At 47.8% G+C, this 21103-nt stretch overlaps 1 protein-coding gene across 13 annotated transcripts in view; it reads left to right on the top strand.

The window, feature by feature from the left end:
- ACACB (acetyl-CoA carboxylase beta) overlaps window positions 1-21103 on the top strand; it is a 125155-nt gene that overhangs the window by 76550 nt on the left and 27502 nt on the right. For all 13 annotated transcript variants that reach the window (XR_003902362.1, XM_029921370.1, XM_029921373.1 and 10 more), the window contains 12 exons: window positions 1104-1192; window positions 1272-1396; window positions 3286-3399; window positions 3554-3667; window positions 4434-4523; window positions 8236-8354; window positions 13216-13353; window positions 14050-14149; window positions 14239-14346; window positions 18448-18504; window positions 18743-18784; window positions 19768-19983. Coding sequence is in view for 12 of the 13 variants with exons in the window: in XM_029921370.1 (XP_029777230.1) it covers window positions 1104-1192; window positions 1272-1396; window positions 3286-3399; window positions 3554-3667; window positions 4434-4523; window positions 8236-8354; window positions 13216-13353; window positions 14050-14149; window positions 14239-14346; window positions 18448-18504; window positions 18743-18784; window positions 19768-19983 (1312 nt within the window). In the remaining variant the exon portion in view is untranslated. The remainder of the gene's footprint in view (window positions 1-1103; window positions 1193-1271; window positions 1397-3285; window positions 3400-3553; window positions 3668-4433; window positions 4524-8235; window positions 8355-13215; window positions 13354-14049; window positions 14150-14238; window positions 14347-18447; window positions 18505-18742; window positions 18785-19767; window positions 19984-21103) is intronic.

Here is a 21103-nt window from a genome sequence, read left to right as displayed (position 1 = left end):
GGAGGGAGAAAAAGACAGGGAGGAAGAGAGGGAGGGAGAAAAGAAAAGAAAAAAGGAAAGAGAGAGGGAGGAAGGGAGGAAGGGCACCTCGGTGGCTCAGTCAGTTCAGCTCAGGTCATGATCTCATGGTTCTTGAGTTCGAACCCCACATCAGGCTCTGTGCTGACAGCTTGGAGCCTGGAGCCTGCTTTGGATTCTGTGTCCGTCTGTCTCTCTCTCTGCCCCTCCCTGTTCACACTCTATTTCTTTCAAAAACAAACATTTTTTTAAAAAACTCACATTGGAATAAGTGCATTTTTAGGTTCTTTCTTTTGTTGTCATTTAAGTGACTCTGGGGTTCAACTGGTCTCAACGTCCTTAAAACTCAGTGGCACATCTCTTAAGGAATTCTGTTCCCTGTGTGCAGAAATGGTTTAGAAGAGAAAATGTTTTAGGGAACATCCAGGCTAAAATTTGGTGTTTAAAAGAGAAGTAAGGAGCATCTGGGTGGCTCATTCGGTTAAGCGTCTGACTCTTGATCTCGGCTCAGGTCATGAGCTCATGGTTTGTGGGTTCGAGCCCTGTGTTGGGCTCTGTGCTGACAGTGTAGAGTCTGCTTAGGATTCTCTTTCTCTCCTCTCTCTGCCCCTTTCCTGCTCTCTCTCTCTCTCAAAAATAAACAAACATTTAAAAAAATAACCAAAGGGAAGCAAAATTTACATAAGGATTTACCGATAAATGTCTCTCAAATTTCATTTAGTTATTTTTCAACCTATCTTTATACCTACGGTGGTCAGTCATTTTCATTTTCAGCTGTGCACACAAGGCTGATCCTTCTCAGCACCCTGTGTCTTCTCTCTGGGGACGGGCTGGTGCTGCCCAGGGGTTCAGGCTTGGGCTCTGGCTTCTTGTAGGACCTTGGGCAAGTCCCTGCTGTCTTTGGCCCACAGAGTTAGTGCAAACGAACCCACTCACACATCCCTCCCCAACTTGAGGATTAGGGAGTAAGCCTCCAGACACTCGATCTCCATTTTCTCCTTTTGGAAGTCCTAAAAGCCCGACTATAGACCCAGGCAGTCTGGGAAGTGGGCCTGCTGGTTCCCACAGCCTCGCCTTCCCCCCAGGTACCGCAGCGGGACCCGCGGCTACATGAAGGCAGTGGTGTTGGATCTCCTGCGAAGATACTTACGCGTGGAGCACCATTTCCAACAAGGCAAGGGTCATGGCCAGCACTGGTGACAGGCCCGCGGGGTGGGAGGGCCCCGAGCCTCACCCTGTTTGTCTCCCTCTAGCTCACTACGACAAGTGCGTGATCAACCTCAGGGAGCAGCTGAAGCCAGACATGTCCCAGGTGCTGGACTGCATCTTTTCCCATGCGCAGGTGGCCAAGAAGAACCAGCTGGTGATCATGTTGATCGTAAGCAGGACAGGATGCCCCGTGCTCACAGCGGGAGTAGCTCGGGGTCCACAGATGTTCTGGAAAGGGCCGGAGTATAAATATTTTATCTCTGGCTGGTCATGCGGTCTCTGTCCTGACCTGCATGGTCAGGACCTGCAAATGGTCATGGCTGTGTCCCAACAGAAATTTGTTTTTAAAACCAGGCAGCGGGTGGGATTTGTCAGCCCCTGGGTGAAATTGTGACTCACCCTCACAGAGCACCTACTATGTGCCGGGGCACCCCCCGCGTGATTTACAATACTGACTCCTTGAATTCAGCAAGCCTAGAAGGTACATACTGTTCTTACTTCCGCTTTGGCAGAGCACAGGGAGGTGAAGTCACTTTCCCAAGGGCACCCAACTTCTAAATGCAGAGCTGGGATTGGAACCCATAGCCGGGCCCCAGAGTCCTGAGTTATCAGGGGATATTGGATTCTGAGTCTGGTAGGACTTTCATTTTGCCTTCTTGGAGAAGCAGGGAATTTCTTGTCTCTTATTTCTCTTCCTACTAGATGATCATTAGCATTCTTTATAGCTCGAGATTTTTTTCCTTGATATGGTCTCTGACACGACTCACTTGGAAAATGTAGGGTGAGCAGGTAATAGGAGATCTGGACTTGGTTTTAGCCAGAAGGAGCTGACAGATTTTTTTTTTTTTTGTAAAGATAGTAAATATTTTTGTCTTAAAGAACCATGCAGCCTATGTTGCAACAATCCAGCTCTGCTGTTGTGGCGTAAGTGAAGCCATGGACCATATTAAAGTGAACATGTGTGGTGGTGTGCCAATAAAACTTTATTCATGGGGCACCTGGGTGCTGAGTCCGTTAAGCGTCCGACGTCAGCGCAGGTCAGGATCTCACCCTTTGTGAGTTCGAGCTGTGCTGACAGCTCAGAGCCTGGAGCCTGCTTCAGATTCTGCGTCTCCCTCTCTACCCTACTCATGGTCTCTCTCTCTCTCTCTCTCTCTCAAAAATAAATAAATATTTAAAAAAATTTTTTTAAACCTACTTTATTTACAGAAATGGGCAGTGGGCCAAATTTGGGCCTGGGCTTATAGGATAGTTAACACCCTAACAAGACGGGTTCATAAATACTGATATTTCTGAAAAGAATCATTTGGAAATCTCCTTGTGCAGCCTGAGGGTCTCTTAATCCTAGCTGCACATGAGAGCCTCCTGGAGCCAGTGTAGGGGGACTTTGAAAAAACAGACACCCTGGCCCCACCTCTGGTCAGTTAAATCAGGCTTTCTGGGGATGTGGACCAGGCATTAGCACCTTTTGAAAGCTTCCCCAGCGGGAAACTTCATCGTGGGCTGCATATTATATTATCAGTTAAATGTTTAATTTCTTGGATGTTTTAAAGGTTCTTCAGTTAGCTAGGAGATCTTTTTTCTCAAGGAGGTACTTTTTTTAAAGTTTATTTATTTTGAGGTAGGGGGCAGAGAGAGAGAGGGAGAGAGAGCATCTGAAGCTTAGGGCAAGGCACATTGTCTCTGAGCCACACTTTCCTCATCTGTAAAATGGGCATTATAACGTAACTCCTCAGAGCGTTGGGAGAATTGGGGGAAATGACTGTGAAGGGCCTAGAGGCTTGCACACATTACGTAATGGATAATGGCTGGCTGTTAATGGTGCTGTGGGGAGAGACTTAGCTGTATTTTTCATGCAGCTGTATTTTTTAGGGCGTGTCAGGGGTGGATGGGGGGTACATGGTGGACATGGTTAAGGGTGATGATCAGCCTGTACCAGGGATATGCAGGGGTCTGGCTTGCAGGGGGCAGCCGCACACCCTGGCTGTGGGTGAGGGCTGGCGCGTTTCCTTCCAGTGGAGAAAAGCCGTTTGAATTCTGTTTTTGTGTCCTTCCCAGGATGAGCTCTGTGGCCCAGACCCTTCCCTGTCAGAAGAGCTGATCTCCATCCTCAATGAGCTCACTCAGCTGAGCAAAAGCGAGCATTGCAAAGTGGCCCTCAGAGCGAGACAGGTAGGGCCATGGGGCGCCGTCCTGCTGGCCCCGCACATCCCTCACCCTGCACGGCCCCTCTGCCGCCATCCCTCGTCCTGACCCCAGGGCCTGGCCCATGGCTTCTCCCCTGTAAAGTTGGCTTACCCCAGCCCTCTGTCCTCTCCCCCTGCAGGTCCTCATTGCCTCCCACCTCCCTTCCTATGAGCTGAGGCACAACCAGGTGGAGTCCATTTTCCTATCTGCCATCGACATGTACGGCCACGAGTTCTGCCCGGACGACCTCAAGGTGAGCCTCCCATCCACCTTCCACCTTCCACAGCGCTCGCACTGTGGCCTAGTGAGGCCGTGGGGAGGCGCGCTCCCTGTGCCCTCCGTGGGCAGGCACCTACATTTGGAGCACAGTTACAAATACCAGCAGTTCAGCCCAGTGTGGCCGGGGCTGCCGGACAGGACTCGGGGAGGCTGAGAGAGGTTCAGTCGTGCAGGGTAGACAGGGAGCATCAGGCAGCAAGGCTCCCCCACGAGGTACAATTGCAATTTATTCATTTACTTATATTTTATTTATTTATTTATTTATTTATTTATAAATGTTTCTTTTTGAAAGAGAGAGAGGGAGGTGGGGAGGGGCAGAGAGAGAGGGAGAGAGAATCCCAAGCTGTGTCCGTGCTGTCAGCACAGAGCCTGACGCGGGGTTCAAACTCATGAACCACGAGATCGTGACCTGAGATTAAGTTGGATGCTTCACTGACTCAGTCATCCAGGTGCCCCCATTTTTATTTAGTTTTTTAAGTTTATTTATTTATTTTGAGACAGAGAGAGCGAGCAGGGGAGGGGCAGAAAGAGGCTCCCAGGCAGCCTCCGCATCTGGAACGGGGCACCCCGGGTGTGATCCGCCCAGAACGGCTTCCGCTTTCAGATCTGCGGGCCTGGAGCCCTGGCAGATTCCATGGAGAAGATACCACCACCGGCTTCCCCTCCCTGCGCCCACCCCTCCGCTCTTCTTGGTGAAAACTTGGTAACATTCCCTTTTTTTTCTCCTTCCCATCCCATAGAAATTAATACTCTCAGAGACGAGCATATTTGACGTCCTGCCCACTTTCTTCTACCACTCTAACAAGGTCGTTTGCATGGCGTCCTTGGAGGTGAGTAGGACGGAGGCCCCAGTAACAGCACCTGTAAGTGAACTTGGCAGTTCTGACATCTGCCGCCCACCTGCTGGGTGCCTGACCCTGGGCCACACGCCTCAAAAACAAGACCTTAACTTCTCTCCACAAGGGAGGTACTGCTACTAATAGCCTCACGGAGTAGGACACTGAGGCTCAGAGAGGGGGAGCGACTGGCCCAGGGTCCCACAGCAGGGGACTGGCAGAACCAGGATCTCACGAGGTGTCTGTCCAGGGCCCTTGCTGGTAACACCCGGCATCTCGGTGCCAGTCCAGCCTCATCCAGGCAGGACACGTTTAAATACTAACCACCACGAGTCAGGGCACCTTGTGCACACTCTCTGATTCCCTGTGATGGATACCTTTGGAAGCCTTGTCTCCTTGGTCCCATGAGAGCAGGAAGGAGCCTAGGTGACAATTTAAGGCGCCCTCCCTGTCCCCTGCCCTGATGGGAAGTGGTGTGACCAGCGGCAAAACTCTCTGATCTTGGAGTCTCCATCCCCTGTGGTCCCCACTCCCTCTTCTGCCCCCTTTTAGGCCCCGTGGGTCACCCATCCTGGGGCTGGAAAGTTCACTGGTCTGCATGGAGACCGTTTGGGGCTGGCTAAGTACGTGGCGGCCCCAGCATCTCCTGGACCTGCAGCCTTCCCCTCGTCCTGGTTTCTGCTCCCAGAATCCTTCTCCAGTCTCCCTGTTTCGGGCAGTGAGACCAGGTAGTGCTCTTAAGTAACTTTCTTCCCTGCTTTCCAATCTTCGCCTCTGTTGAGACCCAGTGTGTGCCAGGCGCTGGGGATGCAGCAGGGGGACAGCCACGGTCTGTGCCCTCATGGAGCTCCTCTCCACTGGGGAGAGACACACACGCTAAATATTTCCTTAGTCACCGATGCGATAGGGCGGCCCTGGGAAAGTAACCTTCCTGGACGCTCAGCCCAGACTTGGATGAGAAAGTAATATGGAAGCGGGCAGCTAAGAGCAAGTGGGAATTGGTGGGAAGAGGCAAAGAGGTTTCAGTCAGTGGGAACAGTGTTATGCAAAGTCCCGAGCTGTGTGACTTCTGGCCAGTTGCTTTCCTTCACTGGGCATTTAGATTCTCGTGCTGTAGTGGGGACAGAATACCCACCTGACAGGGGTATTAGAAGATGAAGGAGTTGGCACCTGCAGTGATACTTGGTGCTCATTATCCCTCACCTATCCCGTGTGGGGGGTCCTCTGTCAGGTGGAAAGAGCAGCTCCCCTACTTTGCTTTTTGGAGCGCTAAATCCCATTTTCTTCCTGTTTGAGAACTTGCCAGAGCTCTTTGAGCATTCCATCACTTTGCTCGCGGGGTTTATTGAACATAATCCCACCTCTCCTCCATGACTCGAGATGAGCATCTTGAATATACCATTTTTACTTGGTCTCTTGCGATGCAGAGAGTTTTCTTCCTGCTAAAATGTGTGCGTGTCCCCAAGACCACCCCCAGGTTCAGTGATTCACTAGGAAGAACCACAGGACTCAGCAGATAGGCATGCTCGTGGCTGAGATTTGTGACAGCAAAAGGACGCAAAGTGTAGTCAGCAAAGGGACAAAGCGTGTGGGGTGCATTCCAAAGGAAGCCAAGTGAAAGCCTCCAGTGGGTCCTGTAGGCACTTTTGAAAAAATATTTATTGACTCGTCCTGCAGGTCAGTCAACGCAGGTCCTGAGGGAGGGAGTGAGAATTGGGGGGCAGAGGGCACAGAGGATAGAGGCAAGACAAAGTCTCTGATCAAGCCTCGTTTATTGAGAGAACACACACATCTTATAAAGGGTAGAAGGTGGGAAGCAAGGCTGCTGACCTAGGTCGGTTGCTAAGAAACAGGGTCAAGTGATAAAGGGGAAACCAAAACTGCAATTTCAATACAGCACCTGAGGGGCCGATAAGAAAGCCCAGACTGACTGACTCCAACGCTGAGCTGGGGAGTGATAACATTGCCCTCCCTGCAGGCAGCTGATCTTTGTTCTTCTGGCAGCTCCCCACAATTTATTTTTGTGAGAGAGAGACAGAGCGTGAACGGCGGAGGAGCAGAGAGAGAGGGAGATGCCAGATCAGAAGCAGACTCCAGGCTCTGAGCTCAGCACAGAGGCTGGTGCGGGGCTCGAACCCGTGAACTGAGAGATTATGACTTGAGCCAAAGTCAGACACTTAACTGACTGAGCCACCAAGGTGCTCCAGCCCTTTATTTTTTAAAATGTTTGTTTGTTTGTTTATTTATTTTTAAGAGAGTGAGCACAAGGGAGGAAAGGTGGGGGGAGAGAGAGGAATTCTCAGAATCTGAAGCAGACTCCAGGCTCTTAGCTGTCAGCGCAGAGCCCAACATAGGGGCTGAACCCACAAACTGCGAGATCAGGACCTGAGCTGAAGTTGGATGCTCAACTGACTGAGCCACCCAGGCGCCTTTCCTCTAGGCACCTTCAATTCCTCAAGCAGTGACTTATGACAACAGGTTTGAAATGAGGCTCGGAGACTTTGTGCCTGGGTTATTTTGGGGGGCTGGTCCTAGTTTGTAACTAAATTCTAAACTCCCAGAAAGCAAGCCCATGTCCAACATAAAATCATCGTGTAGCTTAGGTACCATGAACTGTTCTTATCAGGGAATAGGGGAGCCCTCCCAAATCCAAGTTCCCTGATGCTGGCCAAGGGCCTTTCAAAGGATAGCGGTTAGGCCTGCTGTGTTACCTCTTACTGTACAATTCTTATATTCCCTATTCGGTTAAAAAAAAACAACTCCCACTGTCTAAACTCTGGAAGTGTGCTAATATGGCAGCCACCAGCAACATATGGCTAATGAGCACTGGAAACGTAGCTCGTCTGAGTTGAGTGGTTCTCTAAGTATAAAATGTGCACTAGATTCCAAGGACTTTGTATGGAGAAAGAATTTCAAATGTATCAATACTTTCTCTATTGATTACATGTGGAAATGACTTTACATTAGGTATTGGGGAGGAAATGAAGTCTATTATTTAACTTATTTTTACCTGCTGCCTTGTTTATAAGTGGCTCCTAGAAAATGTAAAATTAAAATTGCCTACGTGGCCGTGTTACATTTCTACTGGACGGCACACCCTAGAGCACGCGTTGACAAGTGATAGCCCATGGGCCACATCTGGCCCACTGCCTGTTTTTATAAATAAAGGTTTATTGGAACACAGCCATGCCCATTCATTTACATATTATCCTTGGCTGCTTCCAGGATACCACAACAGAATTGAATAGTTGTGACAGAGACTATTTATCTTACATATATCCCACAAAGTCTAAAATATTTACTCCCTCGGGGCACCTGGGTGGCTCTGTCGATTAAGCATCTGATTCTTCGTTTTAGCTCATGTCATGATCTCGAGGTTTGTGAGCTCGAGAAAGCTTGGAGCTTAAGATTCCCTCCCTCTCTCTTTGCCCGCTAGTGTGTGCACACTCGCTCTCTAAACAAACAACTAGATAAACAAATAGATAAACAGAAAAATAAATAAATAAATAAATAAAGTAAATATTTACTATCAGGCCCTTTGCAAAGAAAGTAACCTTGTGAAATGTGAGCAAACTCGCCCTTTGCTACTTCCTAGGGCTCATTTAGAGAGGGTTCCTAGTATCCCTCTATAGCCCGTTTGCTCAGGTCTGGAGGGCCCCTTGCAGTGCCCCTGGAGAGAACGTCTTCTGTGCTTCTGCTTCATCAGGTCTACGTCCGGAGGGGCTACATCGCCTATGAGTTAAACAGCCTGCAGCACCGGCAGCTCCCAGACGGCACCTGCGTGGTGGAATTCCAGTTCATGCTGCCCTCCTCCCACCCAAACCGGTACGGAGCGTGCGCGCCCGGGGAGCGGGGGAGGGGCTCGTGTTTCTCTTCTCCCTGAACACTGTAACTTGTCTCTGGAGGGACCCAGCGGTATGTCTGGGCAGACATCAGGGACGCCACTTCCCCACTGTGGGTTCTCCCTACATTTCCGTTCTCTCGTCCAGTGCCTGCCTCCTGCACCTGTACTTTCCGGTATGCAGGCCACTACCCATAGGTAGTGAAATTAAAACGAGTGAAATTCAAGACAAATTCATTGAACACCTCAGTCATACCCGCTGCATGTAAAGTGCCCAATGGCCCAATGCCTGAAGTGGTTTGTGGCTGCCGTGTGGGATATTGCAGTTCTAGAACATTCCATCACCACAGAAAGTTCTATCCGATGGCATTTTCCTAGGTCATTATGAGGAATACAGGAGATAAGGCACACCTGGCTTTTAGGCACGTGCCTGGAATGCAGAACACTATTGGTGAACATTAGGATTCCTGTGACCATTCTATTTTCTTACTGCCAGACAGCATGCCATTGTTGGTACCAGGCTCAGTGCTTCCATACCCTGTTTCTCTCAGCCCTCACCATCTGTTGGCCACAACTGTGTTCTTATCTCCACTTCACACATGGGGAGCCCTGGGGCCTTCCCTTGGTACAAGCTCTGCTGTACGCAGGGCAGGGATTTGAGCCATGGGCCTCCATCTAGAATGTTCTTCACAGCACCTGACGGCCCTCCGAAGCCACCAGCCAGGGCTCGTGTTGGCCTGTCTGGATCCCCATGATGTCCTCAGCTGGGGACGTCCTGGGGTGCCTCTGCTGTTCCCTCATCATCTCTCTTTTTTTAATCCATCTTATTTCAGGACCCACCATACCGTCTGATCAGGTAGAGCGGGTTGCCTTCAGCTAGAGCAGTCACTCTCCCTACGGTGTGGAGTGTTCTCTTACCCTCTTCCTCACCCCTCTGTGTTTATTTTGAGAGAGAGAGAGAGAGACAGCCAGAGAGCATGAAGGTTCTCCTGGGGGTCCCCACAAGCTTTGCTTGTGGCTAGAACAGTCTTATCATGATTTGGGCACTGAGTTAATCAGATTTTGGATCTGTGTGGGCAACAGGCTCTTTTTCCTCCCAAGTTTTTATTTAAATTCAAGTTAGTTAACGCATAGTTTAGTATTGGTTTCAGGAGTAGAATTCAGTGATTCATCATTTATATACGATACCCAGTGCTCATCACTGGTGCGCTCCTTAATATCCATCCCCCATCTAGCCCATCCCCCCGCCCACATCCCTCTATCAACCTTAAGTTTATTCTCTAAAGTCTCTCATGGTTTGCTTCCCTCTCTATTTTTATCTTCTTTTTCCTTCGCCTCCCCCATGTCCATCTGTTTTGTTTCTTAAATCCCACATATGAGCGAAATCACATGGTATTTGTGTTTCTCTGACTGACTTATTTCGCTTAGCATAACACACTCTAGCTCCATCCATAACATTGCAAATGGCAAGATGTCATTCTTTTTGATTGCCAAGTAATATTCCAATGTGTGTGTTGGGTGGGGGGTTATATTTGAATCTCTTGGGATTTCAAAACCTATATTTTTTTCCCCTTGCCTTTAAGGTGTTGCTCTGTTTTTTTTTTTTTTAATTTTAAGTTTCTTTTGAGAGAGAGAGAGAGAGCATGAGGAGAGAGAGGGAGCAGAGGGAGAGAATCTCAAGCAGGCTCTGCACTGTCAGTGCAGAGCCCAGCATGGGGCTCGAACTCACAAACTGTGAGATCATGACCTGAGCCGAAATCGAGAGTCAGACGCTGAACCAACTGAGCCCCCCAGTCGCTATGGGCGAAGGAAGGAAGCGCTTCCCCATGAGGCACATTCTTTCATATTTATCATTTATTTTTACCCATCCTATTTCCAAAAAAAAAAAAAATGAGGGGAGATCATGGTGTTTTCCCCGCTTGAGAGAAAAGGGATGAAGAGCTTGCGGCCCTGGCATCATTTGCGGACTGTGAGAGGCATGATGTAAGGACTTTTGAAAGTCTGTGCCCCTGAGGAGACACTCTGTTCTTGGCAGTTCTACCCAGTTAGGAAAGGAAAGGGACTTTCCTCAAGCCTGCGGGTCAGTCATACCTTGTTCCTTAGGAGGAACCTACATACATACCTGGGTGTCAGTTGTGACCATCAATCTGGGCACAGGGTCCTATTTTTTTTAATGTTTGTTTATTTTTTAGAGAGACACAGTGTGATGGGGGCAGGGGCAGAGAGAAAGGGAGACACAGAGTCCGAAGCAGGCTCCAGGTTCTGAGCTGTCAGCACAGAGCCTGACGTGAGGCTCAAACCCACAAACCACACACGATGATGACCTGACACGAAGTCAGAGGCTTAACCAACTGAACCACCCAGGTGCCCCAACATAGGGTCGTGTTTTGACCCGCATAGACACTGAGGCCCCTGGAGGGGATTCCCTGACCATGTCAGGTCCTTGCTGTGGCTGTTGGCTTGGCGACCGGAAGCTTGCTCTGGGTCTGTGGCTTCAGGGAACACTCTGCCTGCAGCCCTCCCTGCCCCGCCAAGCCCTGTGCCTCAAGGCCTCTGGGAAGGGCCATGATGACTGACTGAAGTCCCTCTGTGCCAGGTGCATTGTGATTTGGGTCAGGGACCAGCGCGGGGAGTCAGAGGCCAGCAGAGTGTCACGCAGGGTGCAGCCAGGACTTAGAGCCCACGGGGTCTGTGAGCACGGCTGAGGGGCAGGAGCTGGGGAGAGTGGCTACACCTGAGGGACTGCTGCTCTCCCCCCAGGAAAATGGCACAGCCCGACCACATCTTTCCTTCCCCCTCCCCTCCAAGGGAAGCAGGACATCTAGACTTAAGAAAAAAAAATTAAATTTCTCAACTTTTCACTATGACCAGATAATTGATGTGTAGGAATATATTAAAAATGCTCTGGTGACTGGGGGTGCCTGGATGGCTCAGTTGGTTAAGTGTCTGATTCTTGGTTTTGGCTCAGGTCATGAGCTCAAGGTTCGTGAATTCAAACCCCGCGTCAGGCTCCGTACTGACAGTGCGCAGCCTGTTTGGGATTCTCTGTCTCCCTCTGCCCCTCCCCTGCTCTCTCTCTCTCTCAAATAAATAAACTTTATTTATTTATTTATTTTAATGTTTTTTATTTATTTTTGAGAGACGGAGAGAGGCAGCTCAAGCAAGGGAGGGTCAGAGAGAGAGGGAGATACAGAATCTGAAGTAGGCTCCAGGCTCTGAGCTGTCAGCACAGAGCCCGATGTGGGGCTTGAACCCACGAACCGTGAGATCATGACCTGAGCCGAAGCCGGACGCTTAACCGACTGAGCCACCCAGGCGCCCCACAAATAAATAAACTTTAAAAATCAATTTAAAATGCTGCAGGGACCCAAGTCAATCTGTGGGCTGAATTCAGCCCATTCTGCTATGCCCGTTTGCTGTGCTGCATTTAGCTGTCCGAGAGCAGGGAGCCTGGGGGTGGTGTTGATTTCAGGGGTCCCCAACAGGAAGGCACAGAGGCCCTGTCCTACCTGGGTCAGGCATCTCCAAGATCACCCCAGATTTGATGGTTGGGAAGATTTATAGGCCTCAGTAGGTGTCCTGCTTGTGGCTGTGACTTGTCACAGGGAAAGTCCACGAAGCAGACCATAGTCCTGAAAAGGAAGAGGGTCATGGGGGTGAAGTCCCCAGGGCACCCCGTGCAAGAGTCCTCCCCAAGGGCGTCCCATGGGATGTGCTCCGTTAGCCCAGCAACACATTGTGAGGGCCTATGTGCATTGCCGTCCAGCAGCTGGCTACAGAGCCAGCGCCCCGGGTTGTCCGCTGGGGTCGGTCATGTCAATGCCCTCTGCGTGTACCCGAATCCCCGACTCCAGAAGGAAAGCAGGTGCTCAGCACAAACAGTCTGGGCACAGTGAGCCTCTTGTATGATTTAGGGAATGGTGGGAACCCTCCCCAGGTTCCCAGACACAGCCAAGGGGCAGCCTTGCAAGGAGGTCCCTGGGAGCAGCCCCAGGCCTCTTTTCTGCACCCCCTCTTGTAGCCCCGCCTTCACTTGGTGCCAGGGCCCAGTTGTAGCTGCTTCAGGGGATCTGCTTGTCTTTGCTGCTGGTGCGCGGCCTGTCCTGGGGGCAGTGGCCCACCGACCTCATGGGCTGCTGGCCGAGGGGCCAGTTTTGGTTTCCAACCCTGTCCCAAGAGTGGGTTTGATGGAGGAGGAGGAAACGGGGGAGCAGAGGCCTGGCGTGTCTCTCTAGAACCAAGCCTGCCCTTTTGCCAGTGCCCCCAGGGCTGGGCTGTTCAGGAGAAGTTGGCCCTAAGAGTGTTCATTCTCTGTGGCTGAGTTCAGGGTTTTGAATTTGGACTTGGGACCATGTGGAGGCTGCCCTTGTCTGCATGCATGAATGTATGCATCATTCATTCTTCATTCACTCTCACTCAGTCACTCATTGCGCTCTTAGTCTGTACCAGACCCTGAGCAATCGGATAAGGCTCCTCGGCCCCATGCCTGGGGGGCTTAGTCAGTTGAGCCTCCCACTTCTGCTCAGGTCATGATCCCGCGGTTCGGGAGTTCGAGCCCCTCTGTTGGGCTCTGGTGACAGATTGGAGCCTGCTTCGGATTCTGTGTCTCCCTCTCTCTGCCTCCCCCCCATTCACAGTCTGTGTCTCTCTCCCAGAAATAAGTAAAAAACATTTAAAAAAATTAGTAAGAAGAAAAGGACTCCTCAGCTGCAGGCCCCAGTTTCAAGCCCCACTATGGGAGGGCTCTAATCCAGTCTGGCTCATCTAGGCTTCCAGGGTTGAAACAACTCTTGGGGCCACGTCTTCAAGCAGCTGCTTCATTCCCCTCCTCTGGTCCCCCTGCAGGATGGCCGTGCCCATCAGTGTCACCAACCCCGACCTGCTGAGACACAGCACCGAGCTCTTCATGGACAGTGGCTTTGCCCCACTGTGTCAGCGGATGGGGGCCATGGTTGCCTTCAGGAGATTTGAAGACTTCACGAGGTACCCAGAGTGGCCCCGTCTCCCAGACACGGCCAGCCGGGCTTCTCCTGGCCCCGCCCGTTCATCTGTGCGGTCTGCCTGCATTTAAATGCTGCCTGTGTGCTTCCTCACCGTGTCAGTCTGAGCAAATTATTTAACCTTTTTCTCATCTTTATAATGGGGATAAAAGAAGGATCTACTTCAGAAGATCACAAAAATGAGATGAGATAGAGTATATTCGATATTATATTTAAAGTGTAGTTATGGGATAGGTGACATTCTCAATAAATGTCAGTCATCAGTCCTATTCTTATTGCCCATTTCCCCACCTGGCCCTTTGTGCTGTGCGTCGTGCTTGGGTTATCTTGTTGTAACCCCACGTTGACCTTAGTTGATTTGGTGAAGTGAGGGGTGAGGGTTTCCCAGCCAGTGACATGGGGATCCCAGCTGAGGGCCCAGAGCATTGGACACCCTTTTTTTTATTCATGATCTCAGATCGCATAGGTCCCTTCTTCCGTTTGCGGAAAGACCCTATCGGTGGTGCCTTGGACCTGGTCAGGGACCTAGTGAGTCCTGGGCGGAGGGGATGAGCTCATAGAGCCGTGGGTGGGAAAGAGGAAGGACCCAAGCCTTCCATCTGTCCAGAGTGAAATCTTGACCTACGACCTTAGGGAGCCAGAAGCCCCTCAGCCCTGCCTCTCCACCCCACACCTCCAGGAACTTCGATGAAGTCATCTCCTGCTTTGCCAATGTGCCCAGGGAAGCCCCCCTCTTCAGGAAGGCCTACAGCCCCTTGTACTCTGAGGAAGAGAACAAGGTAAGTGTTCTGAGCAGGGAGCATGACCAGGAGGGGCAGCCTGGGGCCCCGGAGTCCTCCTCCCACCTGCCCTTGTTTGTCTCTCCTAGAGCCTCAGAGAAGAGCCAATCCACATCCTGAACGTGGCCATCCAGTGCGCGGACCACCTGGAAGACGAGCAGCTGGTGCCGATCTTCCGGACCTTTGTGCAGTCCAAGGTACACCGGCCATGCCTCTGGTTCCGAGTCACTGCGAGAGGCAGGAAGGGCTGTCCTGGCGAGGTGTCCCGTGTGCCCGAGTCCCACCAAGCACTTCACAGCCACAGAACTGGCTTCCCGTCCTAGCTCTGCTACTCCTGGGAACTGGTAATCCTGGGCAGAAGTGGCTGAACATGGTAGAAACATGCCTTCTTCCCCAATAACATGGGGGCAGCGTTTCTCTCTCCCGGGTGTTTGAACAACCAAAGGACAAAGTGTGTACAGTGAATGTTTGAACAACATGCAGAGTTTTTCCAGCACGGATTAGGGCTATGAATGTATTTTCTCTTCCTATGACTTTCTTCTCATTGGCTTACTTCATTGTAAGACTAGAATATATACTACCCATAACATGCAAAATATGTGTTAACTGACTGTTGATGTTCTAGGTAAGGTTTCTGGTCCACAGTAGGCTGTTCATAATTAAGTTCTTGGGGATTCAAAAGTTATATGTAGATTGTCGACTTTTCCCAGGTCGGTGCCCCTAACCCCCACATCATTCAGGAGTTACCTGTACACCACTTAGCCCGGGCAATGATGAACTGAGCCAGTATATATACCTCTTCAGGGATGCATTTGATAACTAGTTTGGGGTTTAGAGGGGAATGCTTTTTGTTGAAGTAACCCAGAAAACTCAAATCATTAAACACATAGTCACTGACGCTGACCAACATATATGCAAAGAACTTCCTTTTATAACCACGTGGCAGTTGTGAGCGTATTTCTCATCCTGGCAGTAGGGACAGCTGTTATGTATGTTCACAGACCTCAGTGCAAACAGACATGGAGTACCTTGGCAAGCGTATGTGGTAGAAACAGCTTGGTAGGTGGTAGAAACAGCAGGAAGGTATTGTGTGACCTTGGGCAGGTCACTTTACCTCTCTGTTCCTTAGTTTTCCCATCTGTAAAATGGATGCTGAGATTTCTAAACTCCTAAATTAATCACATCTCCCAGGCGCACTGCCTGGCTGTTAGTTCTAAGCTGGTCTCAACTTCAAGACCACTTGGAAATTTTTAGTTGTTGGTTTTTAGTCTGTTTACCTGTACATTTGTTGTGTTCTCCATAGTACCCAAGTGGGAGGGACACTTATTACCTCCTCTGACTCAGTGTTCCTCAGAGAACCTGGTGCTTCCTAGGCAGAAGATGGGGGGTGAGTGGTGCTGGGTAATGCCATGAAAGCTTAGGGACATGATTGTCAGTGACTTACTTATACTTTACTTGATTAATCAACAAATGTAGGGGCGCCTGGGTGGCTCAGTCTGCTAAGCGTCCAGCTCTTGGTTTCAGCTCGGGTCATGATCTCACGGTTTTATGAGTTCGGGTCTTGGGTCGGGCTCTGCGCTGGCAGCACGAAGCCTGTTTGGGGTTCTCTCTCTCCCTCCCTCTTTTTCTGCCTCTCTCCCCCAGTTGTACTATCTCTGTCTCTCTCAAATAATTAAATTAAATTAAATTAAATTAAAACAATGTAATGATGTTTATTGTAGAAAATTTTTAAGATTTTAAGACAAATCTGAAAAGTAGGTTTTATTTTTTAATTTATTAAAAAAAGTGTTTATGTTTTATTATTATTATTTTTTTTAATTCTTGAGAGTGTGAGTGAGGAAGGGGCAGAGAGAGGGAGACACAGAATCCAAAGGAGGCTCCAGACCCTGAGTTGTCAGCACAGAGGCTGACACGGGACTTGAACTCACAGACAGTGAAATCATGGCCTGAACCAAAGTCAGATGCTTAACTGATTGAGCCACCCAGGCACCCCTGAAAAGTAAATCTTAAAACAAAACCCACAGCCCTATCATCCAGCCCTGGGATGAAGATATGGGCATGTTTCTTCTTGACATAGCTAATGTCCTTACTGAAGTTACACCTGCATCCCACGGCATAGATGATAAGGCCACATTTGGGGGTTGTGGTTTGCCCTACCCTGTAACCCAATCAAATGATGCTCAAGATAATTGATGTTTCTTAACTGGAGAGGGCAGAGTGGAGGTAAAAGTATGGGCAGTGAGTGATTTTATGTGTATGTATATATATATATATATACACACATATATATACATATATATATACACACACACACACATAATGTCACACATATATACATACATATATATATGTGACATATATATATATATATATATATACACATATATAAATAACATACCAAAGAGAAGAGAGTTAGAAGAATATATACCTAGGGAGAAAGAAAGAACTTTTAATGTTATATATTTAATGTTATGTATTATATATATGTTTATGTTTAACTTTATATATATTATATAAAATAATCTTTTAATGTTATGTATTTAATGTTATATATTGCTAGAGTATTTAAACTTTTTTACATTAAGTGGCTACCTACGTACGTATTCTCACATACACCCACTAACGCACATATACATTCCCACGCGCACACTGATGCACATCCTTAGTTGGGAACTGCTGATTCTGGCTTCCCCGTAACCAGGTACATTCAAATTCTCTTCATTCTGTAGTTCATCTTGTTCTCTTTAGAACTGACATTCCATTAAGTTTTCTTTTTATTTTTTAAGTTTATTTATTTATTTATTTTGAGAGCATACGCAGGGAAGGGAGAGAGAGAATCCCACGCAGGATCAGCACTGTCAGAACCCAATTTGGGGCTCAGACCTATGAACTGTGAGGTCATGACCTGGACCGAAAGCAAAAGTTGGACGCTTAACCAACTGAGCCACTCAGGCACCTCCATTAAGTATTATTTTATATTTATCTAGTTATGTCTTTCTGAAATGCACTAAGACAACCCATCTCCCCTAATAATTTTCTTTACCTTATGGTCGAGTTAAGCAAGAACCATATTTCCTTGTCTTTTGTGTTTTTTCTTTCCCCTTATATAATACTGTATACAATAATATATCCTTTAGGGATTAACTAAAAATAGTTCTTTTACTTTCGTGGATGTCTTCCTATTGAAGTTTAACGTACAGAAAAGTGTACAAGTCATAAATGTACAACCTGATGAATTTGCATAGTGAATTCTCAAGTGTAACCAGCATTCAGATTAAAAAAAAAATGTTCCCGCTCCTCCTTGCTGGAGATAACTGACCACTAGCCTGAGTTTTAACAATATAGATTAATTTCACCTGTTCTGGAATTTTGTGTTGACACAGTCATAATAGTGTATAGTTCCATTGTGCTTCTTTATTCAACTCATCTTTTTTTCTTTAAAGATTTTATTTTTAAGTAATCTCTACATCCAGTGTGGGGCTCGAACTCAACCCCAAGATCAAGAGTCACATACTTTTCCAACTGAGCCAGCCAAACACCCCAAACTTGTTTTTTTAAAAAATGTAGCAGTGACCTCTCCCCTCGATTTTATTAAAGCTTTCATGATCTGTTTAAAAATCATATGTGTGTGTATGTACACGTATGTAAAAGCTGTATGTAAAACAGCTTTATGAAATATAATTCACATACTACACTATTCCTTCATCAAAAATGTACAATTCAGTGCTTTTCGGTATATTCATATAGTTGTGTAACCATCATTATGATAAATATATTTTATTCTTTTTTTTAATGTTTATTTAGTTAAGAGAGAGAGAGAGGGAGAGTAGAGGAGGGACAAAGAGAGAGGGAGAAAGAGAATCCCAAGCCAGTTCCACAAGCAGTGCAGAGCCTGATACGGGGCTTGATCTTCTGACCACGAGATCACAACCTGAGCTGCTGTCAAGAGTCAGATGCTTAACAGACTGAGCCACCCAGGTACCCCTAAGTATATTTTAGAACATTTTCACCATCACCACCTACCAAAAAAGCTTATTAGTAATCATTCCCCATTTTCCCTCAACCAAACACTCTCCCTGCCCCCCGCAGACAACCATTAATCTATGTTCCATCTCGATGTATCTGCCCATTCTGGATGTTTCATATAAATAGAATCGTGTAATATGAGGTCTTTTGTGATTGGTGTCTTTGACCCAGCATCATGTTGTCCAGGTTCATTCATGTGCAAACTTGTATCAGTACTTCAGTTCTTTTTGTGGCTAAATACTATTCCCCAGCATATTTGTTTTTTAATGCAGAAAAACATTCTCGTGGATTACGGGCTCCGAAGAATCACATTCTTGATTGCGCAGGAGGTCAGTATGATTCTCAGTGCGTCTGTGTGAGTCTTTAACGGTCCTGAAGACTCAGTGCTGTTGATTTGTGTTTTCTTAGTAGTTGGGGGTGGAAGAGAGCAATCACTAGAAAAGAAAAGATTTTCAAATGATTTATTCTGGAAACAGATGAGGTTACAGCTTTAAAAACAAATCACAAAATAAGTATCTGTATGACTCTTACTTGATTTCATTGTCTCTTTATGGGTTTCTTTTGCAGAAAGAATTTCCGAAGTTTTTTACATTCAGAGCAAGAGACGAGGTATGATATAAAGCAGGGATACCATTCTTGCCTCCCTGGCATCTTTGATATTCTGGAAGAGTACAGTCCCCAGTCCTTGAGCTACCTCCGTGTTCAAGAACAGACCCGAAACTTTTACGTGAACTCCAGCCTTCCTCTGGGATTGTGTTTCCCTGTGGAGCTGGGACCCTGTGCTGCCTGCGCTTTCAGCTTTCACGTGGATTTCACCCTCACCTGGATCACTTTTGACCCCAGACGGCTCTCCCAACCTCTTTTTCTTGCAGACCGACTGCCCATTTTCATGAACAGGGTTTGACTGGAACACAGCCACACCCACTGGATCTCCTGTTTTTTGCTGTGTGCTTTTTCGTGCCAGGGGCAGAGATCACGTGGCTCTGACCAACTGTGTGGTACACCAGCCTCATACATTCCCTGTCTGGCCCTTTAAGGAAAGCTTTTGCTTGTCCCTATTCTAGAAGAGACGGGCTTATTCCCATCCAGATTCAAGACTCGATCTTATTCAGTATTCAGTGGTTTAATTTACCCGGAGCCTTCCATTTCTGGGTTAGACTCATCCTTTCTTCGGGGTCTTCATCTTCTCTAGTTCAGTCTCCAGCACTGTGTCGCTTCCTTTTGGGGACTAGTTTCACAGAGAAACCAGCCTTTAGTGACTTCCTGAGAGATACCCTGTGCTGTGACAGAGAAGAGGCTGTGCCGGCAGGTGCAGGGGACCAGGCAGGCTCACCTGGGAGCTGAGAGGCTCGTGCCGGCACACAGATCTTACAGAGCTTGTGGCTCTGGCCTGGACCTTCCCAAACCCCGAATCCCTTGAGCCTCAGGGCTGCGCACAGGTGACATGAGGAAGGCTACATCCCCGGAGTGCTAAACCCAAAAACACCGGGAGTCTGCAGGACAGGGTGCCATCCAGGCAGGCGTGCGGCCCCAGTGTCAAATTCAGTGTCCATCTGTGTGTGTGTCTGACTTGGCTCTCTGCCGGCCCGCAGTTTGCAGAAGATCGCATTTACCGGCACCTGGAACCCGCCCTGGCCTTCCAGCTGGAGCTCAGCCGGATGCGCAGCTTTGACCTGACCGCCGTGCCCTGCGCCAACCACAAGATGCACCTGTACCTGGGCGCCGCCAAAGTGCAGGAAGGCGCAGAAGTGACCGACCACAGGTTCTTCATCCGCGCCATCATCAGGCACTCGGACCTCGTGACGAAGGTGCGGCATCGTTGGGGGTTTCTTTCTCGTCCTGGCTTGTCCCCGTGCGCTGGCCTCCCCTCCACGCTGTCTGCATGAGAGGCGAACTGAGGAGGTGGAAGAGCACTGGGGTATTCAGGGAATTGCTTCCATGTGCTTATTGAGGGCGTGATCATTTTCCAGCACATTCAGAAAAGTCGTCAATGACTATGTTGTGAATTTTTCAAAGAATACTGAAAACTACATTTTCAAAGAATTTTAATTATTAAATTAAAATTTTAAAATATTTAAATGTAAATTTTTAATTAAAAATTTTAGTTTTTATTAAAAATTTTCAATTAAATTAATTTAAATTAAATTTAAAATTTCATTAAAATTTTAAATTAATTTAAATGTAAATTTTTAATTAAAAATTTTAGTTTTTATTAAAAATTTTCAATTAAATTAATTTAAATTAAATTTAAAATTTCATTAAAATTTTAAATTAATTTCTTTTTTCTTTTTTCTTTTAGCATTTTATTTTATTTTATTTTATTTTATTTTTTAAATAGTTTATTGTCAAATTGGTTTCCATACAATACCCAGTGCTCTTCCCCACAAGTGCCCTCCTCCATCACCACCACCTCTTCCCCCCCTTCCCCTTCAACCCTCAGTTCATTTTCAGCATTCAAAAGTCTCTCGAGTTTTACATCCCTCTCTTTCCCCAACTCTCCCTCCCTCTTCCCCTCCCCCTGGTCCTCCATTAGGTTTCTTCTGTTCTCCTGTTAGACCTATGAGTGCGAACATATGGTATCTGTCCTTCTCTACCTGACTTATTTCGCTTAGCATGACACCCTCAAGGTCCATCCACTTTCCTACAAATGGCCAGATTTCATTCTTTCTCATTGCCATGTAGTACTCCATTGTGTATATATACCACATCTTCTTGATCCACTCATCAGGTGATGGACATTTAGGCTCTTTCCATGATTTGGCTATTGTAGAAAGTACTGCTATGAACATTGGGGTACATGTGCCCCTATGCATCAGCATTTCTGTATCCCTTGGGTAAATCCCTAGCAGTGCTATTGCTGGGTCATAAGGGAGTTCTATCGATAGTTTTTTGAGGAACCTCCACAGTGTTTTCCAGAGCGGCTGCACC

This window comes from Suricata suricatta, chromosome 14 (genome assembly GCF_006229205.1).
Source record: "Suricata suricatta isolate VVHF042 chromosome 14, meerkat_22Aug2017_6uvM2_HiC, whole genome shotgun sequence".
Taxonomy (NCBI): Eukaryota; Metazoa; Chordata; class Mammalia; order Carnivora; family Herpestidae; genus Suricata; species Suricata suricatta.
This window is presented reverse-complemented; position numbering and strand designations above follow the sequence as displayed.